The 25,099-nt window shown below is 37.6% G+C and overlaps 1 protein-coding gene across 1 annotated transcript; it reads right to left on the bottom strand.

Moving 5' to 3' along the window:
* Window positions 1-1,633: 1,633 nt before the first annotated feature.
* LOC149835878 (lysine-specific histone demethylase 1 homolog 3-like) lies at window positions 1,634-17,008 on the bottom strand. The gene is made up of 8 exons (XM_090008813.1): window positions 14,426-17,008; window positions 10,260-10,401; window positions 7,532-9,964; window positions 7,358-7,451; window positions 5,334-5,797; window positions 4,539-5,243; window positions 3,767-3,841; window positions 1,634-3,601 (listed from the first exon to the last, which is right to left on the bottom strand). The coding sequence occupies exons 1-8, from the start codon at window positions 16,858-16,860 to the stop codon at window positions 3,536-3,538; spliced, it is 6,414 nt and encodes a 2,137-aa protein (XP_089864939.1). The 5' UTR covers window positions 16,861-17,008; the 3' UTR covers window positions 1,634-3,535.
* Between the last annotated feature and the right edge of the window lie 8,091 nt (window positions 17,009-25,099).

The raw sequence follows: 25,099 nt of genomic DNA, 5'->3' as shown, positions 1-25,099 counted from the left end.
GCACCAAACCCAGCCTAGAGAAGGGTCCATGACCCGGAATCCGTAAATAGGACCCTAGGTAACCGCTCATCTTCTCCAACGCTGAAAACTGAATGCCATTTGTTTTAGTTATCAACTTCAAATAAGAATCTTGGGAGATCCTTCATGTGGTTTTATGATCTGTGATCATTCTAGAGCATCATTTGATGATGATCTTTCTGTTTTTTAAGAAGTTCAACTTATATTAGGTTGAACATTTGATGATGATCCTTCATGATGTGGTTTTATGATCTGTTTGGTGTTGATGATTTGTTGGAGAGAAAAAGTTTTTTCATGCACAAACAAACAAGCTAAATTTTTTTCTTTTTTTATTTTCAGCTCATTTTTCTCATGCTATACAAACAGGCGAACAACTTTCTTTTAGAAAACTTCTCATAGGCAGAACTTTATTTTCCTATGAGAGTTTTTATGGCTTCCAAATGTGCCCTTTATGTCATTAGCTTTTACATATGCTGGCAAGATTTCTTAAGCTTCCTTTGTTTCTCCCAATTTATACATGAAAATGAAGGTTTACATGTAATTGACCATGCAGTTAATATGTAAACCCATAGTAACAACCCCCCTGCTCTTAATGGATTTACATATGCATTTTTCACACATGGGATGGTCTTTCCATCATGGGATCCCTTTTTCATGGTGTTTTTTCTTATTGATGGGAATGTGCAATTCATGCCTGTAAAGCCTTTCCTTTACATGGAAAAGAAACAAAGGAAAGATTTTCTTGCACACACCGACTCTGTCTGTTTTCCCTTAATAAAATGAAATCAACCACTTAAAACCTAATCAATTCGGTACAATAACCTAAACTTTTACTCTTATTAAATCATCAGTAGAACAAACCTATCACAATGGGCACGTTTGAAAGCAAGAAAAAATCTCACAGGAAAAGAAAATTTTGCCTATGAGAAGTTTTTATATGATAATTTTTATAAAAGAAAAATTCACTCGTTTGTGTAGCATGATAAAAACAAAATAAAAACTGTTGGAAAAACGAGAGAGAGGGAGGGAGGGGGAAGGATGATGAGGGGCGGCAGGCTATCAATTGCACTGATCAATATCGATGTAGAAAGAGAAAAATTCAACAGAGCTTTAATTCTGATCGGAAAATGATCAAAATAAAATGATCGGGGTGAGGCCACGAGAATACCTGAAGTTCGGTCATGTCCATGACGTGCCATCGCATGGCCGACCGCTACCAGATGTGAGCATGTCAGAAATGACGATCATTGAGAAGTCGATGTTGGTGATGTCGAAGAAGCCAGCATCGTAGATGCCACGGACAGATGGGAGTTCCCCCACCCGAGCACAAGGATCCGACAGGCGACTCTCTCTCTCTCTCTGCGGTGGTTCGTCGCCGGACTGTCCAGCCCAATGACGAGGCTCTCGACGGGAAGGTCAGGCTCCAGTTTCAGGAACGACGAGGAAGAGCACTGTGAGGTGGTCTTTAAATCAAAATTTTATTTTGATAAGAAATATTCCTCCACCCCCTGGCGGAATCTTTATTATAAAAATGGTACTTTTTAGAAAAACTTTCCCTTTAAAATACTCTATCGTTTGGAACGGTCCTTAAAGCCGCACTTTTTTCTTTCCTACATTTTTCTCACTTCCAAATGTGCCCAATATAAACCAGTTTAGGCTAGTTCTATATTTGAATGGATATGTCAGAATGTTTCCTATAATCACGTCATAAAAGGATAAACTCATGCCAAATTAAATATATATTTCAACTTTCGTGTGCCAGGACTCCCATCTTGTAAGATGAAAATACAATACACCAATTACTTAAGAAATCAATTTCCAAACTATTGAGAGAGTTCCTTCAAGAGAATCTTTTTTTTAGTTTTTTCACCATTGTTCAAACAACCCTTTTATGGCTTCTCTCTTTCAACTGGAATCGTGCAAGCACTGGAGGTATTAGTCATACTCCCTTTTTTTCTATTAAGCTTCAAAAGGATACCTCCACAAGGCTTTTGATCAAGAGCCAAAGATTGAGATAGTAATTGACAACTTATGAGAAAGTTGGATCAAACTCCACTCACAATTCCTGTTTGGAAAACACTTATAAGCATTCCAGAAGGGATAGAAAGATGGGTTATTCACCAAGTCTATAAGATGCACTGCAATTACACCTCCCAATGAGTGTGCATGCATGTGTGTGTGTGTGTGTGAACCATCGAAGTAAGAAGCCTTCCATGAAGCATGAATGTGTGCTCCTTCAATCTCCCAGTTTGTCAAATTGATGAACATATATCCCTACCTGTTAACTCCCTCAAGGCTGCCTATTCGACAGACTCAACAGGGTAGACATCTCCCTCAATGTCAGATGCCACAACAATCAACCAGCTCATCCACCTCTCTTGTGAGATGAATGATGCTCAACTTCAGGAGTTGCCACAAGCCCTTGACCTGCAGAAAAAATTTTCCCTACATGTCACCAAAAGAAAAAAAATCTTCATCAGTCCATTTTGTAGCCATGAAAACTTATTTTCTATAGCATCATGCCATAATTTATATATGATATATATATAGAGGGAGAGAGAGAGCACCTTCCATGCCAGTTTCAGCTGAAATGTTTTTTCCAATTGAAGACTACTCTCACTTCCACCTATATTACTTAAAAATAGAGACTAAGAGGGCAGATCCCTTTAAAAATGTTGAGAATGATTTCCTACCAAACAAAGGGCTGCTTACACCAAACAGCATGTTGACCCACTACCAATCTGAAGGAGATAGGGAGGGAAAGAAAGAAAAAAAAAGACTATTTCAACTTGGCTCCGGTTTTATCAGCAGAGGTAGAATCAAGTTACAAGTATTGTTGCCTATATTCCAAAGTACTCAACATCTTCCAGTTATGCCCCTCTTGGGAGGAGTAACAGAGTTGCCCTTTTGTTATAAAGATTGAAGAAATTTTACAAAGTAACCTTCTGATCAGAAACAAAATGGAGCTATACAAATAAGAGGTCAATGCAGTTGCCTGAGCCAAAAGGTTAATAGAAAAAAGCACAGGATAAATCCCGTGGCTGAAATATTGGCAAATGATGCAGAGGAGCTAACTTCAAATGCCGTTCTGGCCAATCAAGGGAAAAGGGGACCCCAATAATCACAGCCAACATCAGATCTCCCAACCTGGCCCAGATAGAGCAGTTCTCTGCAAGCAATAGAATCAGGATGGCAAAAGCCTGTGTCGCGCACTGTCGCCCAAATTTCGGTTATTCTTTTGTGTGGCATTGGATCCTCCTGCACAACTAATTGTACATAATTACCATTGCTAGCATCCAGAAACTTGGTAGTCCAGTACGCCACCCACTTTGTGGAAGCATCCAACGCATCATTCTCATCAATGGCACCAACAGCCGTTCTATATGACAAGCGGCTGAAGAGAATTGCCTGCCAAATGTATTTGGCAACCCGTGATGTCATTACTAATTCATCCACTAGGATGAAGGATACAGCCGCTGTTCCAGAGGGAAAAAACATGCATTTGTTCGCTGAAGAATCATGATTTAGAATGCGGATCAAGGGACATATGCTTCTCAATCAATTTATCCACAAAAGCACGAATCTGCAGATCCAAAATGTTTAGAATGAAATCGATGAAAATTTCATAGGTATTTATCAAAAACAACTTACCAACATTGTGACGTCAAGTGAAAAAAAATATATGAACGAATAAATACAAGCTCCTCCTATCTGTTAACTAACATTCAGATTACATGATAAAACTAACCTTGTTCTTTCGTCTGAACTCGAAAAACTCAGAAACAGTCATTAATTTCTCAGATTCAGTTGTTTGCTCCATAACCTGAAGAGAGCACCATACCAACTTTCACAATGACAGAATGATAAACAGTACAGTCTCATGAAACATAGAGCATGGCCCCATTGACAGATTTGGATAATGAGGGATAGGAACAAGAATACATGCAGGCATAGCATACATGCATCGAGAGGATGAGTACAAATAATTCTAGAACAGAAAATTGCCAGCTTGGAAGTAATTGTTGGGAAGTTATATATTTCCTCTATTCTTGTAGCTATAAATGCCAAGTATAGCAACAGAAGACAAATCCTAAAATAAGCTGGAAAAAAAAAGAAAAAGCTGTAAACAAAGTGGCGCAATTCTTTTATTCCAAAATCAAGAACTCCTGGTGTATAGCCACATGCTAAGGTGCAGCAGAACCTCTCCAAACATCCTTTCATTTATTCCTGCATGTACATGCAGCATCAATCCTTTGGTTGCTTAACTCCCAGATTGAAGCTTGCAGTTATTGTATTTGTTATTCTCCTATTTGCCGCTATACAATGCAGATTACTATCCAATTCTCACAAAAAGAGATCTCCAGCAATACCTTAATTCACTAATTAAGGCTCTTCATAAATAAGGATTTTGCAAAAGCCACTTTTATCAATTAACAGCATGTGCATTTATGCAAGATCAAGACGGTCCAGATGGTAAACAAAACACAGAAATGCAACCCAGAGATAGATAAGAAACTCACCTTTATCACACTCTTTTTCAAAATTGACTTGTATCCCTCTTTGTCAATCTTTCTTGCTTTATATAATGGCATAAGCAAAGATGCAATATAATCCACAATGCCTTGCTTGATTTGTTCCGCACCTCTTTGCTGATTTTCTAACCCTTTGCTCTCTTCTGCTTGAGAGGCAGAGCTGTTCTCCACGTCACTCTTAGGCTTTCCAATAGGTACATTTCCTACCTTATTCGAATATTCTTCATCTGTCACAGGCTCATTTGGACAGCATAAATCAATATCAGAGCCTAGCGACTGTGACTGCCACCTATCAATAGCATGATAATCCATTCCTCCAATACTAAGGTTTGAATGAACACAAGCCCTTGCCAATCTGCTATCCACTGTTCCACTTTCCCCAGAATGCTCACGAAAATTCAATCGGATATCACTCGAAAAACCTAGCTGGGAATTTTCACCAGATATTCTTGACCCCTCAAGATTACCGCAAGTAGCAGAAAAGTCAACAGACCAATTCCTAACCCTGCAATTTCTGGAATCAATTTCGGATGTAAAATCTTGTTTCCCTAGATCACTTCCAGGCCACCACTTCCTATTAGAATCTAATTCATCCCTCTGTGCATATTGATCACGTCTGGCAAATTTATGGAATGAAGGTATTTTCGGAAGCTCGCGTGGTATGCTGCATTGTGCTTCTGATGAAGCATATGCCTGAAAGAATTAAATGTAACAGTTTCAACATAAAGTTTGCAACATTCAAACTGCCTGAAAAATAACAGGCTAAATCTATAACAAACAAACCTCTGCAGCGGCAATGGCAGCAGCCCGAGCTGCTTCCGCTGCAGCAAAAGCTGCAGCTTCTTCTTCCGACATTACAGCATCATACTCTTGGATATCCTGGCTGTCCATATGCATGGAAGAAGCTTCAGATTTTCCAGCCTTTAGCTCTAATTTAGCAAGCTTTCCTTCCACTTTCTTGTTACTTCCATGTGCAGGTGAGTAACTCCCAGTGGATGATGGAACTCCCAGATTTCCCTGCACGTCAGAGGTATCATTTTTGGCCCTGACTGTTGTCTTCCTTGGTACAAAATCCTTGTTCTTAGATTGATCAGAAGCACTTGTTTGCTTCAAAAACCTCACCCCCCCATTAGCATTCTTTTCCCTTCGGAACACCTCAATCCACATATTAACCAGCTGACCAGCCACAGCACGGATATCACGGCTACTGTGTAGGACAACCTTCTCCTTCACAGTTTTCCCAATACCTGGAGAGAGAGAGAGAGAGAGTCATTCTCCAGCTATGTAAACTTATGCATGCATACACAAACTGAATGTTGGAGTTAGCAGACCAGCAGCATAATATAATTTTATGGTGAAGGTTTATGCAAGATAGCTTCCTCTACCTTGGCACTGTAATGACCCTCAAGCACTACTAACTGCAAAATTGACCCTAACCAAAGTGTCATTGCTGACTAGACAGTTTATTTCATGAATTGCTTTGTTGACTCGAGCATACTTCTGACATCTATTAAATCTATTATATTAGACATTCCCAGGCTAGCCGTGATCTTGTAACCACAATACACAATACCTTTATCACAAATAAGGCTTATTTAAGTTCTGTATTTATTTAACGAAAACCTTACTCAAGTCCTATGTAGTTAAAAGTGCTAATCGGCACCTAGGAGGCAGACGTCTAAAAGGCCTCGTCGGGGCCTAAGAGGGACTAGTCAGCCTAGTCGGAACCCAAAAAAAAGAACTAAAAATGCAAATTTACAATAATACATTTGTATAAGACTTAATAGAATCTATACACACATATACCTATGTCACAGGGACTCGAACAACTGGGTGTGCGTGCAGGTGCGGCACCCAGGGTCATTTATGTCCAACTTTTGGACTTTATATATATATATATATATACACACACTCTCTGAAATAAAAAAGAGAATATACTGAAGAAAAAGAGTAAATATGCATCTAAAAAAATACAGTTTGTATATAAATATATATGGAAAACATAATATATATATATATATGTGTGTGTGGTAAAAAAAAGGACAAGTTTGGGCCTAGCGGGGACTAGTCGGCACCTAGGAGGCCTAGGTAGGGACTAGTCGGACTAACTGGAACATTTTAAGTCCAGGGCGCCTAAGTGCCCTGGACTAAGCCCTGACCTGATAATAGGGCAACTTGTCGCCGATTTTGACTACATAGCCCGAGTCAGACACATTTTGACTTATTGAGGTCTCTCCTGTTTCTCCATTTGGGGAAGAAAACATGAAGAACTTCGGCTTTTCAACATTAAAAACTTGCAGCTAGACCTGCCCATGCTCCCATTACAAAGCTTTCAATTAGCATTGAAAAGCATTGAACCACTAAAATAAAGACCAAGACTTGTCACTGAAAATTAGGATACCCTCATCTAATATGGATGCACTCAGAACTCGGACCATGCAATGAGAACTTGCCTACTGTACATCCTAAGCATCAATGCTGCAAAAGCAAATATCACTAGCAAATGATAGATACGATCCTCATAACACAAGAACCAAACTAGAAAAATCCAACTTTCACCATTTCAATCAATGTTCTTTCCAATTAGTTAATTTAAGCTTAAAAGAAAGGAAATAAAGAAACTCTGCATTTTGAAAACAATCACGTGCAAATAAATAAATAATTAATGGTGTGTTACTTTGTGATCATGCTAAATGTGAATTCAACGTAAACAAAATTAATACAGCACATATCGGCAGCAATGCTATGCTCAACACAGATTAAAAAGTAATCAAATAGAACAAGACCAGGAAAAGAAGAGAAAATACCTGATAAACGTACAGCAAGTAAATCAGTGGAAACAAGTAGAAGCAAGCGCACACAATGACGCAGGAGTTGGGTTGCATCCTTCCCCATAGAATCCTGTTTTGCACAGCAAAAGATGCCACATCAGCACCTAGCTTATAGTGTATAAAGATATAGTGAGACAAATATTGGCATACCAGAATCCAAGAATTGAGTGTGCTAAGTCCTTCTTTCGTTCCTGCAAATGATTTCAAAGCTTTGACAGGAAGTTGCAACAACTCCTTAGCCAAACAGAGGCGCCCAGAAGTAGTCTTTGCATTTAAAAACATATCTTTTAACAAGGCTTCCTTGGTCAGCAGTTTCTGCTCCCCATCCAAGGAGGTCTTACTTAGAACACCGGAAAGTTCACAAGAAGCAAGCCGCTTCATCATGTCCCTTACTTCATTTCTTTCAGTATCCAACTGTCTCTGTGCAGCCTCCATTACTTCCACTTCAGCAGCATAATCATGGGAATTCCTAAGAATATCAATCATCCTTACTGTTTCTCGGAGACCACTGATCATTGCGCCACCAACAGTGTCTGGATGCTCTTTGCATGTAGCTTCCCCTGCAAAAAATAAGCAATTTTCAACAGGTCTTGCTAAGATGTCGTAATCCTCACCAGATGCCCCAATAGCAACATATGAGTAAGTCCCTCGGCTGAATGGATCTTGACCCCAATTTGTGACCACATATGCGACTGGATCAGGTACTGAAACCTCCCCAAAGAGCTTCCGGAGCACCAAGACAGCATGTTTCACATGATCATCTGCAGTTATATTCTGGCCATCTATGGCAGCTTTACCAACAACAAGTGATATAAGAACCGGAGCACCAACTGTTTTCCTGACATTCCAAAACATAAAGCATTGTCCCCTACTATCTGTCTTCTCCGCGGTTGCACCAAAATAATCCACAGAATCATCCCAAAATGCAACTGGAAACTCCAATATTACTTTATTCAGCACTCCAAACCCAAGACGCTGGATGGAAGATTGTTTCCATTCTGGAAGAGCCGGAGAGAATTTGATCGTGTTTGCCTTTAAGCAACCAAGGGGAACAGTGATCAAAACTGCATCACCTATAAATTCACTACCGTCATCGGTGATGACTTTAACTTCATTTCTCCTAGCTCCGCTTCCTTGGGAGTCCCTTATGTTATACTTGATCTCTGAGACAATATGATTAAGGTGGATATTTAGCCCTTTTGCTAGAGACTCCACAACAGTGCTATAACCTCCTCTAATCATGCAGTGAGCCCCTCCAAACCCTCCATAAACATCATCCTGATTCCAGTAAGGGAGTGAAACCTTGTCAAGTGAAGCCGCACACCCATATTCTAGATGGGCAAAATGCCAGTTCATCACTCTTCTCTCAAGAGGATCCAATGTGTCTTCATCCTGATTATTACTTTCCTGACCAATGGTTTCAGCAGTAATCATCATTTTGCTATCATCTGCTGGAACATTCCTGGGGATTTTAGACCTTTCCAAGTCATCACATATTTTAAGATGGTGCAACCCATTTGTGTCCATTGCTGAATGAGCAATGCGGCGTCTCTTAAGGGCATATTCCAATCCATCTTCAAGTGACATTCTCATTGCTGCTTCTCCATTTTGTGAAACAAGTACTTCCATATCATCCAAAAGGCTGTTATACTCAGCTTCAAGAGATTCATCCAGTGCAGTTGGGACTTTCTCACCTGATACAATATCAAATAGAGGGCACTCACTATTCAGAACTGTCAGTTCAAGGTCAAGCTGGGTGCAGAGCAGTGAAGAGGGGTCAGGTCGTCGTCCGGTAGCTACATCTGCCTCCACACCAGTTATAATGCTGGCTCCAAGATCCACAGGAACTGAAAACGCTGAGCGGTCAGTATGAACCCGCCCACCAATTCTATTCCGAGCCTCAAGAACATTGACAAGAAAGCCTTGACGTTGCAAATGACGAGCTGCAGTCAAACCAGCAGGTCCAGCTCCTATAACAATAACACGTTCACAACCCATATCACAGAGGGTGCCATAAGAAGATTTTGATTGGTCTGAAGCAAGTGCAGTTGCTTCTCCACTTTTATCAACAATGCTTAAAGAATCAAGGCTCACAGCCTCTGTTAGCCCGAATGAGGCATGACAATCACTGAAACCATTTTCTTTTACATTCATTGCATGCTTGCATAACCCACCAGTAGATTGAAGTTCCAAATCCAGACTCTTATTAGCTACTACAATTTGTTCATCCATATGCAGTTCTGGAGCACATGATACACTTGAACCTATAGCACAAATACCCATCTCTGCCTGACCAACTGCATCTTCTTCTGTATTGGCCACTGGTTGTTTGCTGCTATCTGCAGCTTCAGTATCAAGCACAGTTATGCAGTTCCCATCTTTCACTTGCACATCATTCTTTACTATGGTGTTCTTCCCACAATGTTTAGCCTGACCAAGAATAAAGGCAACTTCCTCTTCAGTATCAGCAACTCTACCACCAGAATTTTCTGTCAAATCACTCCTTTTTGAAAGCTTCAGTTGAGGCATACAGTCTGGTCTTGCCATTTCTTTTTCAGAGGCAATGCCTCCATTTATATAACCCTGTTGAGAAAATGTCAAAAGCAATTTAACACTGTTCACCAGCCCAATTTAAACAAAAGTTAAACTTGAAGCCCTCAAAATTAAGACTTCAGAAAAAAGAGTAAACGCCCACAGCAATTTGACATAGACATGGCCCATATAATAGGATTTTTTTTTGCTAACATATTGCCAGAAGAGCATGTAAATTGCAAGTGGAGCACACTCCATAGTGGGTCCTTTGTGTGAAATTAGCTAACCTTTGACTAAGTAACCTTCTATATAAGATAAACATTAAGTACTTTCATTGAAAACTTACATTGCTGTCTAAAAAAGCATAGATTTCTCGAATAAGGGGTGCTCGTGGTGATTCATCTTCAAGAAGATCACAGGTTACTCCACAGTCTGATAGAGGCAAAATGCGGCAGACATCTTTACTCCAGAGACTTAAGATCATATTCCTGCAGCAAGATAGTAAACACCATATATGTCAGAAAAAATAAATTTTTATCATTTCAAACTTTGGAGTCCAAGATTTTTTTGTTTCTGTTCTTCTAAAGGTACAGTTACAAATCTATAGAATAAAACTTAGTCTTTGTGAATGAGATATGCATGTAAAAGAGTTTAGCATTGATCGACAACATTTCAATCAAAATCTAAAACAAAAATTAAAAATATTTGCTAACATAATCAATTTCCAGAACAGATTAAATTGGGTATAGGCAGACTTTAAACGGATAAATGTCACATGGGTGCGGGTGCGGGTGTGGGTGCGGGTACGGGCACGGGTGCGGAGCAATTTCAAAAATTTTGGACACGGGGACACGGCTATATATATGTATATATATTTTAAAAATATATATATATAACAATAATAAGACTCAGTCAAAGTTGTGCCCATTAGGGGACACGGCTATATATATAACAATAATAAGACTCGGCTATATATATATTTTTAAAAAAATATATAAAAAGATCGATTTTTTTATGTCTTTTGCCCTAAAAATAGACAAAAATAGACTCGGTCAAAGTTGACCGAATCCAAAATGTGGACGGACTCAGCCCCGGTGCATTGACCGAGTCTAACACTTGGCTGACCGTGTCTGGTGTCCGTGTCCGCACCTGTGTCGGGGCGTGTCGACGTGGGTGCGTCGACCTTATAGCCAAGTCTGTGTGACTTAGGATAAGACCTGAACTTTAACTCAGCACCAATTATTTTCAAAGGCCAAGCCTTCAATTACTCCAATTCAGGCACATGTAATGTGGATCAAAACCCAAATTTATAGTTCAGCTCAGAAGCTGGTCCCAGATAAGAATGAAATAGGTCCAATATGCAACAAATACCAATCCAGATTTCAAAACCAACGTGGATTGGTTTCATTCATCAAGAATCCGCATATAAATAGATATTGAAATGAAGATGCCTATAGCATTATCAGATTTACATTCACACAAACCCAACTTGGGAGATTCCCAAACACCTGACCTAATAAGAGATAAATGTTTCTAAATTGCTTCAAGTTTTGTTTGGACTGAATACTATTTGGATCTGGTTTATTAATAACTATATATGATATCCCACCAATAGATAATTAATAGTGGCAAGCTTACAAAACTTGACTAAACAAGTTCATGTTGGATAAGTGTCCTAAATAAACAATTTTTTGATATCTTGGTACTGGTTTCAAACAATGAGCTAACAATATCTGATAATGATTACCGAACCCTTTTAAACAGGTAAAAGCTATCAAATTCATACCACCCAAACCTAACAATTTTGCATTATAACATGGATTGAGGCTAGAACAGGTCCAGCGCATTGGGAGCTTTATTATATACAACTACAAGGATGTCAACTGAAGCCAATGCATTCAGCATGACTTCATGGTAATGCTGTTAGGGGAACTGTGCTTTCACACTTGCTTCTTAAGGAGCTGTTTCATTGACCATAGTGTATATGTACACTTGTTTAGTCTCGGATTAGGATTTAGTTTTAATTTTAAAAGCACATTCAAAAGAGAAATCTGAATTTGAACAAACAGTGAATTTAGATGGAATCCATGATCCAGAAAGATGCAGGTGGGTCTGAATTTGTCAAGGATGCACACCCCATCTAGATCCATCATGCAACAACAATTTGATACATATATCTCTTTCCTTCATAACATAATACAGTTTATCTTGGCCTACAACAAGGTGAATCTAAGTTACAACACCAATCTTCAGCAGTAAATACTGAACATTGATGTCTACTGGATATTCTATGAAACACCAATGTGTTTGTGTCCAATCTATCATATCCAAAACGATTGGTTATCAAGTACTGATAAACCAAATACATATCAAAATTTGAATCCACTAAGATGTCTATTTACTGTGTAAACATTATTCCTTTGAATAGTGTATCATTTTGCCTAGTATGTATGGTTGTAAATATTGTTAAAAATTAAAGAAAATACAATCAAACTTTGTCCATGAAGCGTATCAAAAATCTTTTGCAAACATGAATGAGATTGATATTCACGTGTATCTATCATGATAAGAATAGAACAAGACTTGGCGGGTCTGATAGGATCAGAAGGGCTTTACCCTCAATTTGCCGAGCAGATAGTGCTGATTGATGGCTGGGACTTTTAAATCTGTTTCCAACTAAAATTCTAATTTACATGACAGCTAAAGATTGCCCTCAATGACATTCAAACACAAGATCCTTCAGTTAAGATAGTGCAACTAATTAGAGTCCAGCTATATTATTTTACCCCTGCTAACATATGTTCTCTTATACAATATATTACACAATTTATAGAATAATTGAAGTATATAGATGTGCTCCTGTCTTTTCATTAAATTGTTGTGTTTGTGTCCAATATCTATGTTGTATCCCTCTCCATGTCCATCACTGCAGTTTTGTTTCACCTTCTTGTCAGCCACTAATTATTCTGTGATGAACCTGCCCCATCCTTTTTTAATAACAAGCAACTCAATTTCATACCTCCTCTTACCTATTCCAATTTTCCCTAACTCAAGTTGTTCTCCAAGCCTCCATTATGATTGTTGCAACTCATATGACCGTCTAAAACTAGATCTTGGTACGTACTGACAGTTGATTGTGGATTCAGTCCCAGGCAACTGCCTCATTTAATTAACCATCAAATGGATTTCGGCTATTAAGGTACATCATACTTTTAGCAAATTTTAATTCCCCTCAACCATTCCTATCACCCTTGGTTAACTTTTTCTATTTCTTTCTTTTTTTCAGATGATGTTTCATTCTATTTTGTGAGCATTAAACCTATTCCCAAGATTAAGGTTAGACTAGGTCAGCTTCAAGCTATCAGAACCCTTTACCCTCATGCAACACTTCCTCATGTATGGCTGATAGCTCTCACCCAAAATAACCATATCATTACATGTAACAGAAGAATGATGACCAAGAGCAGAAAAGACACAACCATGGTATGTAGACATTTAACATAAGCAAAGTCTCTGTTCATGTTTTTATCACTCACATTTAATGGATGACTAACAACCTATATGCTTATTTATTTGCTGTTTATTAGTATTTATAGAGATATTGTGTTCAAAAAGGTTACCAGTCTTTAAAGTATGGGAAGTTCTAATAATAGTAACTACATTCTAAGGTGTTTTTCTTTTAATATTATTACATCTGACACATCATAGTACAGCAATGCCTGAGTAACCTAATGAACCTGCATGATCACATCGATTTAGTCATTAAGATCATTAAAAAATAATGTCTGTCATCGTTCTGAGTAATCCACAATCATCTCTTTGGCTGGACATAGCCCAAATGATCAACTCCAAATTAGACCAAAGAAGTTGAGCCTTCAAGCATGTTATTTTAATTCACAGTCTATGATTTCAAAATCAATTTTAAGTTGATAAACTAACACATTAAACTCTTAAACCAAGATTATGCAGGGAATATATGTCATACCCTGATGCATGCAACACAGAAAAAGCATCAGGCAAATTAGCAGCCAAGCTTTTCCGTCAATGTAAGCAGTTTAAGGTCACAACCACAGTGTGCATAACTACCTGCAGATATCAATCAGATCATGCTTAATATTTGAAAGGCATCCATCTGATTAGCATCTCTATTGTACATCTTATATGTTATAAACAAGAAAATTCTACTATGATGAAGACAAGAAAGGCATCTACTCCATGTCCATCTTCTGCTTAACAATCATATCAACAGCAGATTAGATGTATGGAGCAAAAAAGGGAACTTTGTGAAACCTAAATTTATAATTTCTAGTCTCTTGATCAAACATTGACACATGAGAAATATGAGTATAATCATTCTGAGCATTGGAAAGACTTAACCTATGAATTTATTGTGAGTGAAAAATTCACAAAAAGCCAAGAAAAAATGGTCAAAGTAAAAGCATATCTTGACAAGTTGTAAGTGAAGCTAAATAAACAGTGTGCATCTTTTACATTTTGAAATGAGTAACTAACCTGCATTCAAGATATTCAATGAGACCACCTCTGCGCTTTAAGACCTCCTTGAATTTTATTTTTTCAATTGGAATTAGAGCTTTTGCTTTCAATCCAGCTGCAACTGCTGCAGCACCCCCATTAGAAGTCTCTGTCAACAGAGTTGAGATTGAATCAGACTTGGCTTTTGTCTTAGTAAGCAGGCTGTCATCTATGACAGAAAGATTTTCAGAAATTCCTTGTTCATGCATTGAAGAATCCCAATCACTATCTCCTTCATAGGCCATATCTTCACATCTGGGCCTTTTAACCTTACGGGTAGCCCTTTGTGATGCTGATATCTTCTTAGCTGTTTTGGAAGGCCCTTTTCCCGCATCATCTGAACATACTTCTTCCAAACAAAGTGTTTCAGACACACCTTGGGGTGTTTGGTTATCCCTCATTGAACAGTATCCTTCAACTGCAACAGCTGATGAACCTTTTGAAACATCACCCAAAGGTCCATCTATCATATCATCAGATCTAATAGTTTGTTCAGATGGATCCTGAATTCCAGTCAAGGAAAGGTGTTTTTTTAAAAGTAAGGTTGAACACTTTGAAATACCATTTGAAGATTGGCTAAATGAAGTATAAGGCAGTCTCTCCTTGTGCTCAACAGAAGCAACACAGGGACTACTGACTGGCTTAGAAGGCAGATCACCCTGATACAAATCAACTGCCTGATTAGAATCTTTGGACATTCCAGCCATATTATCTTTATCATCCACAACTACCTCCATTTGTTCTACAGGATTTAAGCCATTTTCAATTTGTGTTATTTCAACTGTCTCTTTTACAATTTGTGGAAGCTTAGGAACAACAGTTGGTAACAGCTCCTTTGTGGTATCATCAAGAGGTGTACTGGATCTATCATCAGTCTCCTGGATAGGAGATAAAAGTTCCATCAATTCATGGGATGGTTGGCTCAACTTCAGACTTGTGGCTTCATCAACACAGTTTAATGCAGAGGCCAATGCAGGGTTTGAACTGACCAAAAGTTGATTCACCAAAGCACCAGGTGATGATGTTTTAACCACCTTTCTTTGTTTAGTAGCAGACCTCGACCGCCTAAAAACAGATGATAGCAAGTCTTCAGATATCTCATAGGAAGCTTGATGTGAATATTCATCAGACTTCACGGTTGCCTCTGTTAGTCTTGGGATGGATGAACGACGTAATTTTCTGGATGAAGCAGTAGACACCTCTTTTAGAATCCTCTCAGGCGGTCCATGAAAGACATTATCTGATGCAATGCTTGCCCCAATTGAGTTTGATAAGGGAGCAGATTGAACTTTCTCATAGGTGAAAGCTTTTTCGCTCTTTAAGCTTCCATCAAGCTGTTGTTCACCATCTTCTTGGATTTCAGCCTTCTTCTCAACTATGGGAGCATTAGCGGATTCCACTGATTGCACAGAGGGTGAACCATCTACACTCTTCCTGGAACTCTGCTTATAAGAGACTTCCCTTGTCTGTTTTAGCGTATTCCGGAACAATACTCCTGATAAGCCGTTTGGTGAATTACCATTCAAAATAGAAGACTCCACATTTTTATTATTGGGAGGAAGAAGATGGTGCTTGATAACTACAGAATCTGATGAACCATCCTGAATATTTCCAGGAGCTAGATCGGAGCTTTCACTGGGAACCACAGTTTGCTCCTTCTCCTCCCTTACAGGAGCGCGAGATCTCCGAACCTTGACAAACTCGGACAACAAATCTTTTGGAGATCTATCCAGTGTATTGGTTGATCTAGGAGTCTCCACAGTCTGCCTATGCCTTGAAGAAGTTTGTGTTCGCTTAACAGACATCGAAGCCGATTCTTCAAGGATTCGCTCGGAAGACTGATCCAATCCATCCTCACATCTCAAGTTTCCCACTTCAGAGATGCAAGGTGATGCGGATTGGGATTCCTGACCTAGGCTAGGAGGTAAGACCCTCAAGCTTCCAGTCAAAACCTGATTCAGCCCATCATCATCATCAGCCCCACCACCATCCTCATGATCTTCCTCCACAAGTTTCAATGACGGACACAACCGAATCTCGCTACTATGATCCCCATGCAAAGAATCCTTAGCAGAAGAAGATCGCTCAACAAGATACTTCCCACTGCCTTTGCTTACCTTAGGATCCTTTAACTTCTTCTTAAGACTAGCCAACGTAAGTACGCCATCATCGTCGCTATCATCCTTGTCTTCACGGGCCGCACTCTTCACCTCCAACCCCACGTCCCCAATCTCCGCTTTCGTTTCAAAGCCCGTCCCTACCTGCTTCGAGTCGCTGAGCTTCTTCTTCTTCTTTTTCTTCAGATTGAAAATGGATCCTATCGGCTCGTTATCGTCGTCCAACTCTTCGTTCATTCCGACCACCTCCGCCTTCCTCTTGTTACTGCCAAACCCTCTCATCCCACCCCCATCCATGCTCAAACCATCTACCCTCCTCGCTCTTCAATGGCGCCCTTTCAGCGTTCTGACCCCCCAAACTCAACACTCAATCCTCTCCCGCCCTAACCACGCATCCTGAAATCACACAAAACCTCTCCTAATCGCCAATCAGCAGCAGAAAAAACCACCCTCACCCTCGTTCTAGGGTTTCCTCACGCAAGGAATCAAGATAAAACCGAAGGAATTTCGATACCCATCTCAAAAACCCTGGAATCCAACGATCCCCGACACCAAAAACCGCGAAAAAAAAAACACCCAACTCGAGAAAATAATCGAAAAGCGCGAATTCAACAAGAACGCTCAAGAGGAACAAAGATTTTTTCTGGATGAAATCGAAGGAGGGATTGGAAGAACACCACCTGGAGTTTGGGAATTCGGATAGATACGGGCCTTACCGGGCTGAGAGCAACGAGTGCGTGCATGGCTCGATTGTTTTGAAGTTCAGCCAGACGATTCGAACTCAGCACCGTGCAGACACGCGCACGTTGTGTTTGTGGTGGTGGTGGGATGTGAGTCCCTTGGGGATTTGTGGGGGGGAAACAAAAAACGAAAAGAAGCCTAAAGATTTTGTAGGTAGTGTCAAAACTGTAATTTACTTTTCTTATAATTACTTTTTTACCCTTTAGCCCCTCATTGCTTATGGGAGATTATTTTAAGGGCTGTTTGTTTCACCTCCCACTTCCTATGAAAGAGGACTTCTTTCACAAGAAAGAGGCTCTCTTTCTCACCAGGGGCCCTACAAACATCCCTGTGAGATTTAGGTGCCCACCTATCAAATGGCAGAGCTCCAGTTTCCCTTTAAAATCAAGTCGCACCTCTTAGGAGAACAATTTACCTTTGATTGTGTTGCTTTTAGGGCTGGGAAACAAGCTGAGGTCCTCATGGTTCGGCTCAATTTGGCCCGCCATGAACTTGTTCGCGTTGGGTTCATGTATCTGGCAAGCCAAGCCATAAGCAGCTCATTAACCAAAAATGAGTGAAACATTAACAAAGGGTGCTCAGCTTAGTTCAGCTCATGAAATTATAATATATAGAATTTTAGTGCAATATCTATAACGAAAAATAGCTCTGTACTGTTGATTAGGTTTTATGACATGTAATGAAAAGGGTTACACTTCAAATCTTATTTTTAAAAGCAAAAATGATTGTACTGCATGGGTAATTTGACTCGATTCTCTAGAAATCTTATAATTTTTCATATTCTCTTGATTTTCAAAATCACAAATATCCAACATAGTTAGGACCCTTTTACCCTTCATAACTACAAATTTAAGCCTTTTGCGATAAAATTATACTATCCATCGGCTATCGCCAACACCCACTTAAATCTAGAATCGCATTATTTATATGCTAATTTAGACCTCATAAACTCACATAAATTTATTTATGAAATTTTGATGAAACTAAAACTACCAAAATCACAAATATCTTAATCTTTCGCATAGAATATAATATTTTACATAAATATATTTATGAAACACCTTTCGCAAATATCCTACTGTTTTACATATACTTTTCGAAATCACATAAATTTACGTGCAAAACACTTACCACTAATTTCGCAAATAACTTAGTTTTTTGCATATATTGCATGTTCTCATATGAAGTTATTTATAAATCTCTAGATATCGCTCACAAATATCATACTTAAATATTTGTGAAATTATGATAAATATGTGATATTTCTTATTTTTTGTGAATTTCTTGAATAATATATAAACCGGTTGTAGATTTTCGCATATAACAACTCAAATAACACCGAATTTATGTAAATAGGCATTCAAATCATTTAAAGATTCAAATTATTTGAAAACATATAAACAATGAAGTTATATACAAATTATTAAACAGTGCATTCAGTTTGAACATTCAAATCATTTAAGCGTTCGAGAGTTGTTTACAGTGGTTTCAGTTTTACATTCAAATTATTTAAACATTTAATCAATGACATTATATATAAATAAACAATAAATAAATTATTATATAAAAAAATATTTATAAAAACATTCAAATGACATTATATACAAATTAATGAGTAATCAACGAATTACAATATTGATCTTTGAATATATATACAAAAAAACAAAAAACAATCGAATGAATTTCTATTGTTGAGGATATTATGATTATCATGATCGTAACTCCTCGATGGCCTTATTTTTGTTCTCCAAGAGGTCAACTAGAGTAAGTATTATATTATCTTGAGTATATACCATATTTTTCATCATGCAGATTTTTTCAAGTGCAAGAGCCAACTCTTCCTCTGATTCACTTATATTGTTTTTGTGCTTTTCTTTGACTTTTTCTCTCTTTAAAAGACCCTCTTTGTCGTTGAAGAACATGCAACCTGCGAGGCTGCTATAAAATCGTCATTGGTGACAATTTTCATAGATGACAAACCAATGTCTTTGTTGCCCTTGCACCAGTCTTGAAGTTCAAAGAATAATATGTGAGGTAATTCTTCGTCTGATCATTCGTAGCATGCGATAGAAATCTGCTAACTGCATAAGAGCGATTGGTTGGTTGTTGAACATACCTAAACTACGGAATAGCTCGGCTGGTCATTTAGCACTCAACTTCATTCATGTTGTGCATTCAAATGTTTTTCCTAGCAATGTCTTTTACCTCCACAACCACATTGACATTCTCCTCTTCCTCCAATGTGCCATCATAGGAGCACCAATTTACCTACATTTTCTTTATAGTTAGGCCTACATATATGTATTTATTTAAAATATATACAAAATATTAACAATAATATTTATGTTTTCCTAGTAAGCTTGTAAAGTGATGCATCACAATCATTTTCATTGCATGACTGACTCCATATTACGATACATGAAAATTCATGGGCAACATCACACATCTAGAGCCTTTTAATGGATAGGTGCTCTTATATCCAAACCTACATAATAATGATTAACATGGATTAATACACAGTATGTAAGTATAGAAATAATTACAAATCAAAAGTTTAAGTACAATGAAAGAATAAATACCTTCAACAATACTAACATTCTAGCAAGTTTTTTTTTTCGCTTCAAGTGCTACTCAAACTTGCATACTGATATGCAAAGTTTTTTTTAGGTTTATGGCCTAATCCAATAGAGGAGTGGACGTCACCACTCCTCTATTCTATGGTTGCTCATCATGCATATTGATCGATGTGATCCAGGTCTTCCAACAATTTGATGTACGTTACATAGACAATTTTTCTACCAATGTTAATGAATAAGCATGCACAAAAAAAGTATAGCAAGAATGTTGTCACCGTCTTGTTCACCCTACTATTGCACTTCCCTCTAATACACGGTAGTTTCACCTTCATTCTTCTCACCTTACTGGAGTCATAATTACTTTTAAGCTATGAAAACTTGATCTTATCATCTTCGAACACATCATCATCTGCTTGCAAATAGATATTACACAAGTACTTGAAATCTCTCCACCTTGTGCCACTCACTGGCTACCCATAGCACTTTAGTCTAGTTATTCGTGCCACGTCCTTTAACGTGATGGTCATCTCAAGATATCAGAACTGAAATATGTTGGTTGTCGAATTTCAAAATTGCACAATGGCCTCTAAGAGAGAGTGATTGATGTTTCATAGTGTGATCTCCAAGAATTTGCGAAAATGCATTCAATCTAATAATTCTTTTTCTTCCTCTATTAGTGTTAAAAAACATTGGTGTATGTATTTTCAGTAGAATTAGTGCATGCAAAATGTTGGCTCTTCTGAATCAATTAGTTGAGAATCCTGCAATCCAAATTAATTTTACTCAATTTAGACAATTGCAATAAATTCATGTATAGTAACAATATATATATATATATATATCAATTTAATAAATAAAATCAGTTTATTGCAATGAGTTTCTACATGTTGTACGCATACATGAAAAACTAATTAACCGCATTTATGTATTGTAGCAATATATATCTTAATTTTATAAATGAAATTAGTCAATTCCAATGAATTTATACATATTTCATACACACATGACAAACTAATCAATTACATTTATGTATAATAACAATATATATATATATATAATCAATGAAATCAATCAATTGCAATGTTTTTTTATATGGTGCACACATACATGACAAACTAGTCACTTGTATTCATGTATGATAGCAATATGTATATATATATACATACGTACATACATACATATATATATATATCAATTTTATCAATGAATTTAGTCAATTGCAATAAATTTCTACATGTTACACACATACATGATATATATATATATATATATATATATATATATATATAAATTTTATCAATGAAATCAGTCAATTGCAATGAATTTTTACATATTTCACACATACATGATAAATTAATCATTTGCATTCATGTATAAAAGTAATATATATATATATATATACATATATTTCAATTTTATCAATAAAATCAGTCAATTATAATGAATTTCTACATGCATACATACATGACAAACTAATCATTTATATTTATGTATGATAGCAATATATATATATATATATATCTCAATTTAATCAATGAAATCAATCATTGCAATGAATTTATATCTGTCTACGAGCCCCAGACCTTCTTTCTCATTGTAACCTCTTCATCAGAGCATGCACTTTCTCCAACACATGGAGAGCAACATCAAACTCTTGAGCGGTGTTCACATCTGTCCCAATCACTTGACCCTCACTTACATCTACTTTATGAGGAAGGTTCACATTAACCTCTGCTCTTTGGTTAGGTACCTCCTCCGCCCTATCATCATTGCCACTATAGGTGGTTGCGTCTCTAGCTTTATTTATCCGATAATTGAGGTTAGCGACAACCTCTTAACCAACCAATGGGTCACCTTCTCCCTCCTTAGATGCTTTTGGGATGAGAGATAAGATTGTGCCTACAAACTTCTCAATTTTTTCTGCATATCAGGTCACTTTGAAACTTGTAGTTGTTCATTGTACGACAATTCATGTTGTGCATCCAGCTCACTGCTTGAACGCAATTGTATGCGATTATTGATGGTGCATTTTTTGTGAAAAATGTTGGACACCCACATTTATGGCAATATATGTGGCTCCTTCTTTACCAACTTATGTACACTAAGTTGTGCTTCCAAATTACCAGGATGACCCACTTTATAGTTCTCAGTTAGCTTTTGTTGTTGTGTTTGAGAAATTTCATATGTGGTTATGGTCCCCTTCTTCATATTGGCCATATTGAATTAATAAACAAATTTAAATTTTCATATAACAACAATACAAAGAATATTAAACATGTATTGCAAAAAACAAACAACATATTTGTGTTTAATAAGTATTGAAAAAAAAGAACATTATGCTTACCAAAAATAATTAAAGAGCATTTCATTTCAAGTAAAAAAAAACAAAAGTGAGCATTGTTTCATTTAACCGTTAAACAAAATTGAACACGTTTGATTCAACCGTTTAACAAAAGGAAACATTGTGCTAAAAAAAAAAAAACACCATTGATGGTTCAACAACAATGAAATGCCTCTGATGAATAGTTGCCAGAAGGAAAACATGTTGAGGACCACCGGTTGAGGACAAAAGACAAAAAGAAACCCTAGATTATGCAAAAATAATCAGGTTGAGGACCACAACGGGTTTATATGATTCGAGAATTTCTTAAAAAATAAGAAATATTCCATACTTGTCATAATCTTGCAAATATTTAAGTACGATATTTGTGAGCGATATCTGGATATTCACAAATAACTTCATGTGAGAGCATGCAATATATGCAAAAAAGTAAGCTATTTGCAAAATTAGCGGTAAGTGTTTGACACATAAATTTATGCGATTTTGGGAAATATATGTGACACAATAGGATATTTACGAGAGGTATTTTGCAAATATATTTATGCAATATATTTTATTATATGAAAAAATTAGGATATTTATGATTTTGGTAGTTTTAGTTTCACCAAAATTTCGCAAATAAATTTATGCGAGTTCATGAGGTCTAAATTCGCATAAAAAAACTCTCAATTTTGATAGCCGACTGGCAGTACAATTTTATCGCAAAAGGCCTAAATTTCACAATTACAAAGGGTAAAAGAGTCCTAACGATGTCAGATATTTACGATTTTGAATATTGAAAAAATATAAAAAATTATAGGTTTTTTAGGGAATCAAGTCAAATTACTTGTATAGTACGGTCATTTTTTGTTTTTTAAATATATTCGTGATGCGATCTGGTTACTTTTACTTGCCTCTCTCACAACCCTAAGATCTGATAGATACTATAAGTGACTTTCCTTCAAATATTTTTAATAGTTCTTTCTTAACAATATGATGCTTATGCTTGAAAGAGAGGAAAACTCTCACAGGAAAAATAGTTTTGCATACAAGAGCTTTTGATATGAGAAGTTTTTCAAAAGAAAGTTTTCATGCTAAAAATGTGCGTTTTTGCTCATGCTGACATCGTGGCCATCCGATTTGCATTTTAAAAAGCTCAAAAGTCAACAAAACCATGTGGCATTCATCCAAAATGCAAACGGACGGCCACGATGTCCGCATGAGCAAAAACACTCATTTTCAGCATGACCTGATCTGCTTCCCTTTTTGTGGGGTCATGGAATACAGGAATGAGTTGTGATTACAAAGGAGTTGTTTCCTAGTATTGCAAGGCCTGGTTGCTCCTCATTCATGCTCAAGGGTAGAGTTCCACAGGGGTCCTTTGACTTGGCACCTTGGGAGTTACTACTCAACTCTCTTTGTATGATGCTTCGATTAGAGGTGGGTGAATTGGATTGAGGGCCTTATAACATGTGTCAAGACTGCCATTTGCCTTAAAAGGTCATAATGCGGATTATTTTAAGACCAAGCACGGGCTACGGAATAGACCCAAGGGGTTTGGCTTAGTGTGATGGGGCCTAGGCCTTTTTGACTGGCTGTCTAGGTTCAAATTCCACGGGCGTCATCACCTGAGTAAGCCGAAGCTTGGCGACTCTTTGGCGTCGATGAATAAGTCTTCGGAGTTTTATGTTGACAGGACAGCGTCCATAAGTACAGCAGGCTGAGCCAGTGTGGCTAGGTCTTTGCACCTGGAGCGGTTTCTCAAAGTAAAATTCAAAAAAAGCTAAGGCATGAAACTAGTATAGCCTTTATAAACCCAATCTTCCTTCATGATTCCAACTTCACTTCACTTGACTATTCTGTGTGGATGACACTCTTGTTCAAGGAAGTTTCAGTTGAGCAACTAATTTGGGTCTCCCTGGTCGGGTGCTAAGGTGTCCTGAACATGTCAAGTTTTTGTCTCAAGCGTTCTCCTTTCTTTTTTTGGGGGAGGGTTTTGTCCCCCAAGTGTCTCAGACACCATTGCTCTAGGGTGAGGGGTGGAACACCTAAAAGGTATCCTGCTGGATGAGAGGGATGCCATGTTCCAGGCATCTCATGTGTCTGCCGTTTGTGTTGGGCTCGCAGAAACCAGCAGACGCTGCTGTTTGCACAATCAAACAAACCCATAGAGACTCAGAACCATTAAGAGCTGAGCAAAAATCCATACTCGTTAATTACTAGACGGGTTGGGTGATCTCCAAGCTAAGTCTCCTACAACTTTGATATTGGGTTGAACGTAAATGGGCGCTTTGTTCAGCTAAGCAATGCCGATCTTTAGATATCAGTACCATAAGCATTGAACTTGGTTTCAAAGTTTCCTCAACAAGGAATAATTTTACAATATTTTGGAAAGATTTAATTTTCTTGATAAAACTCGGAAAAAAAAACAATGTTGCATTTAAAATATAAAATATAAAACATGTAATACAAATATAAAGTATATACAAAATGTTAATATAACATTATTAATTAAATAATATCATGATCAAGCTTGACCCGTATGAAATTTCATAAACCACAGGCAACGCTCCAAACAAAGAGGTTGGGTTGCTCACTTCATTGACTTGACTTCACTTTACTTATGATTTAAGATACGGGCCGAGAGTAGGCAACAAGCGTGTATAGTGATCGTCTACCTCCACTATAAGAGTTTGATGAAGTAAGCAAGTTTGCAAGCAACACGGTGAACATAAAGCAATTACATGTGGGGTGACCTTCTGAACAACATAGAGAAAAGAGCAACAATGAAACTTGGAAGTATACAACAAGACTGTCCACATTATCATCCAATGAGTGAAAACAGTGTTATCAAAAACATGCATTGAGGCACAAAAGACGCGCCTCGCCTTGAGATGTG

This window comes from Nuphar pumila, chromosome 6 (assembly GCF_984573655.1).
Source record: "Nuphar pumila chromosome 6, dmNupPumi1.hap1.1, whole genome shotgun sequence".
NCBI classification, from domain to species: Eukaryota; Viridiplantae; Streptophyta; class Magnoliopsida; order Nymphaeales; family Nymphaeaceae; genus Nuphar; species Nuphar pumila.
This window is presented reverse-complemented; position numbering and strand designations above follow the sequence as displayed.

Bases quoted from the DNA above. Each gene is read 5' to 3' on its own strand.
- LOC149835878 (XM_090008813.1), bottom strand. From the start codon at position 16,860: ATGGATGGGGGTGGGATGAGAGGGTTTGGCAGTAACAAGAGGAAGGCG. The intron at 3,842-4,538 runs GTGAGTTTCTTA...TGCTCTCTTCAG, and splicing joins TGAAAAAGAGTGTGATAAAG to GTTATGGAGCAAACAACTGA. The intron at 3,602-3,766 runs GTTAGTTTTATC...TTGGATCTGCAG, and splicing joins AGTTCAGACGAAAGAACAAG to ATTCGTGCTTTTGTGGATAA.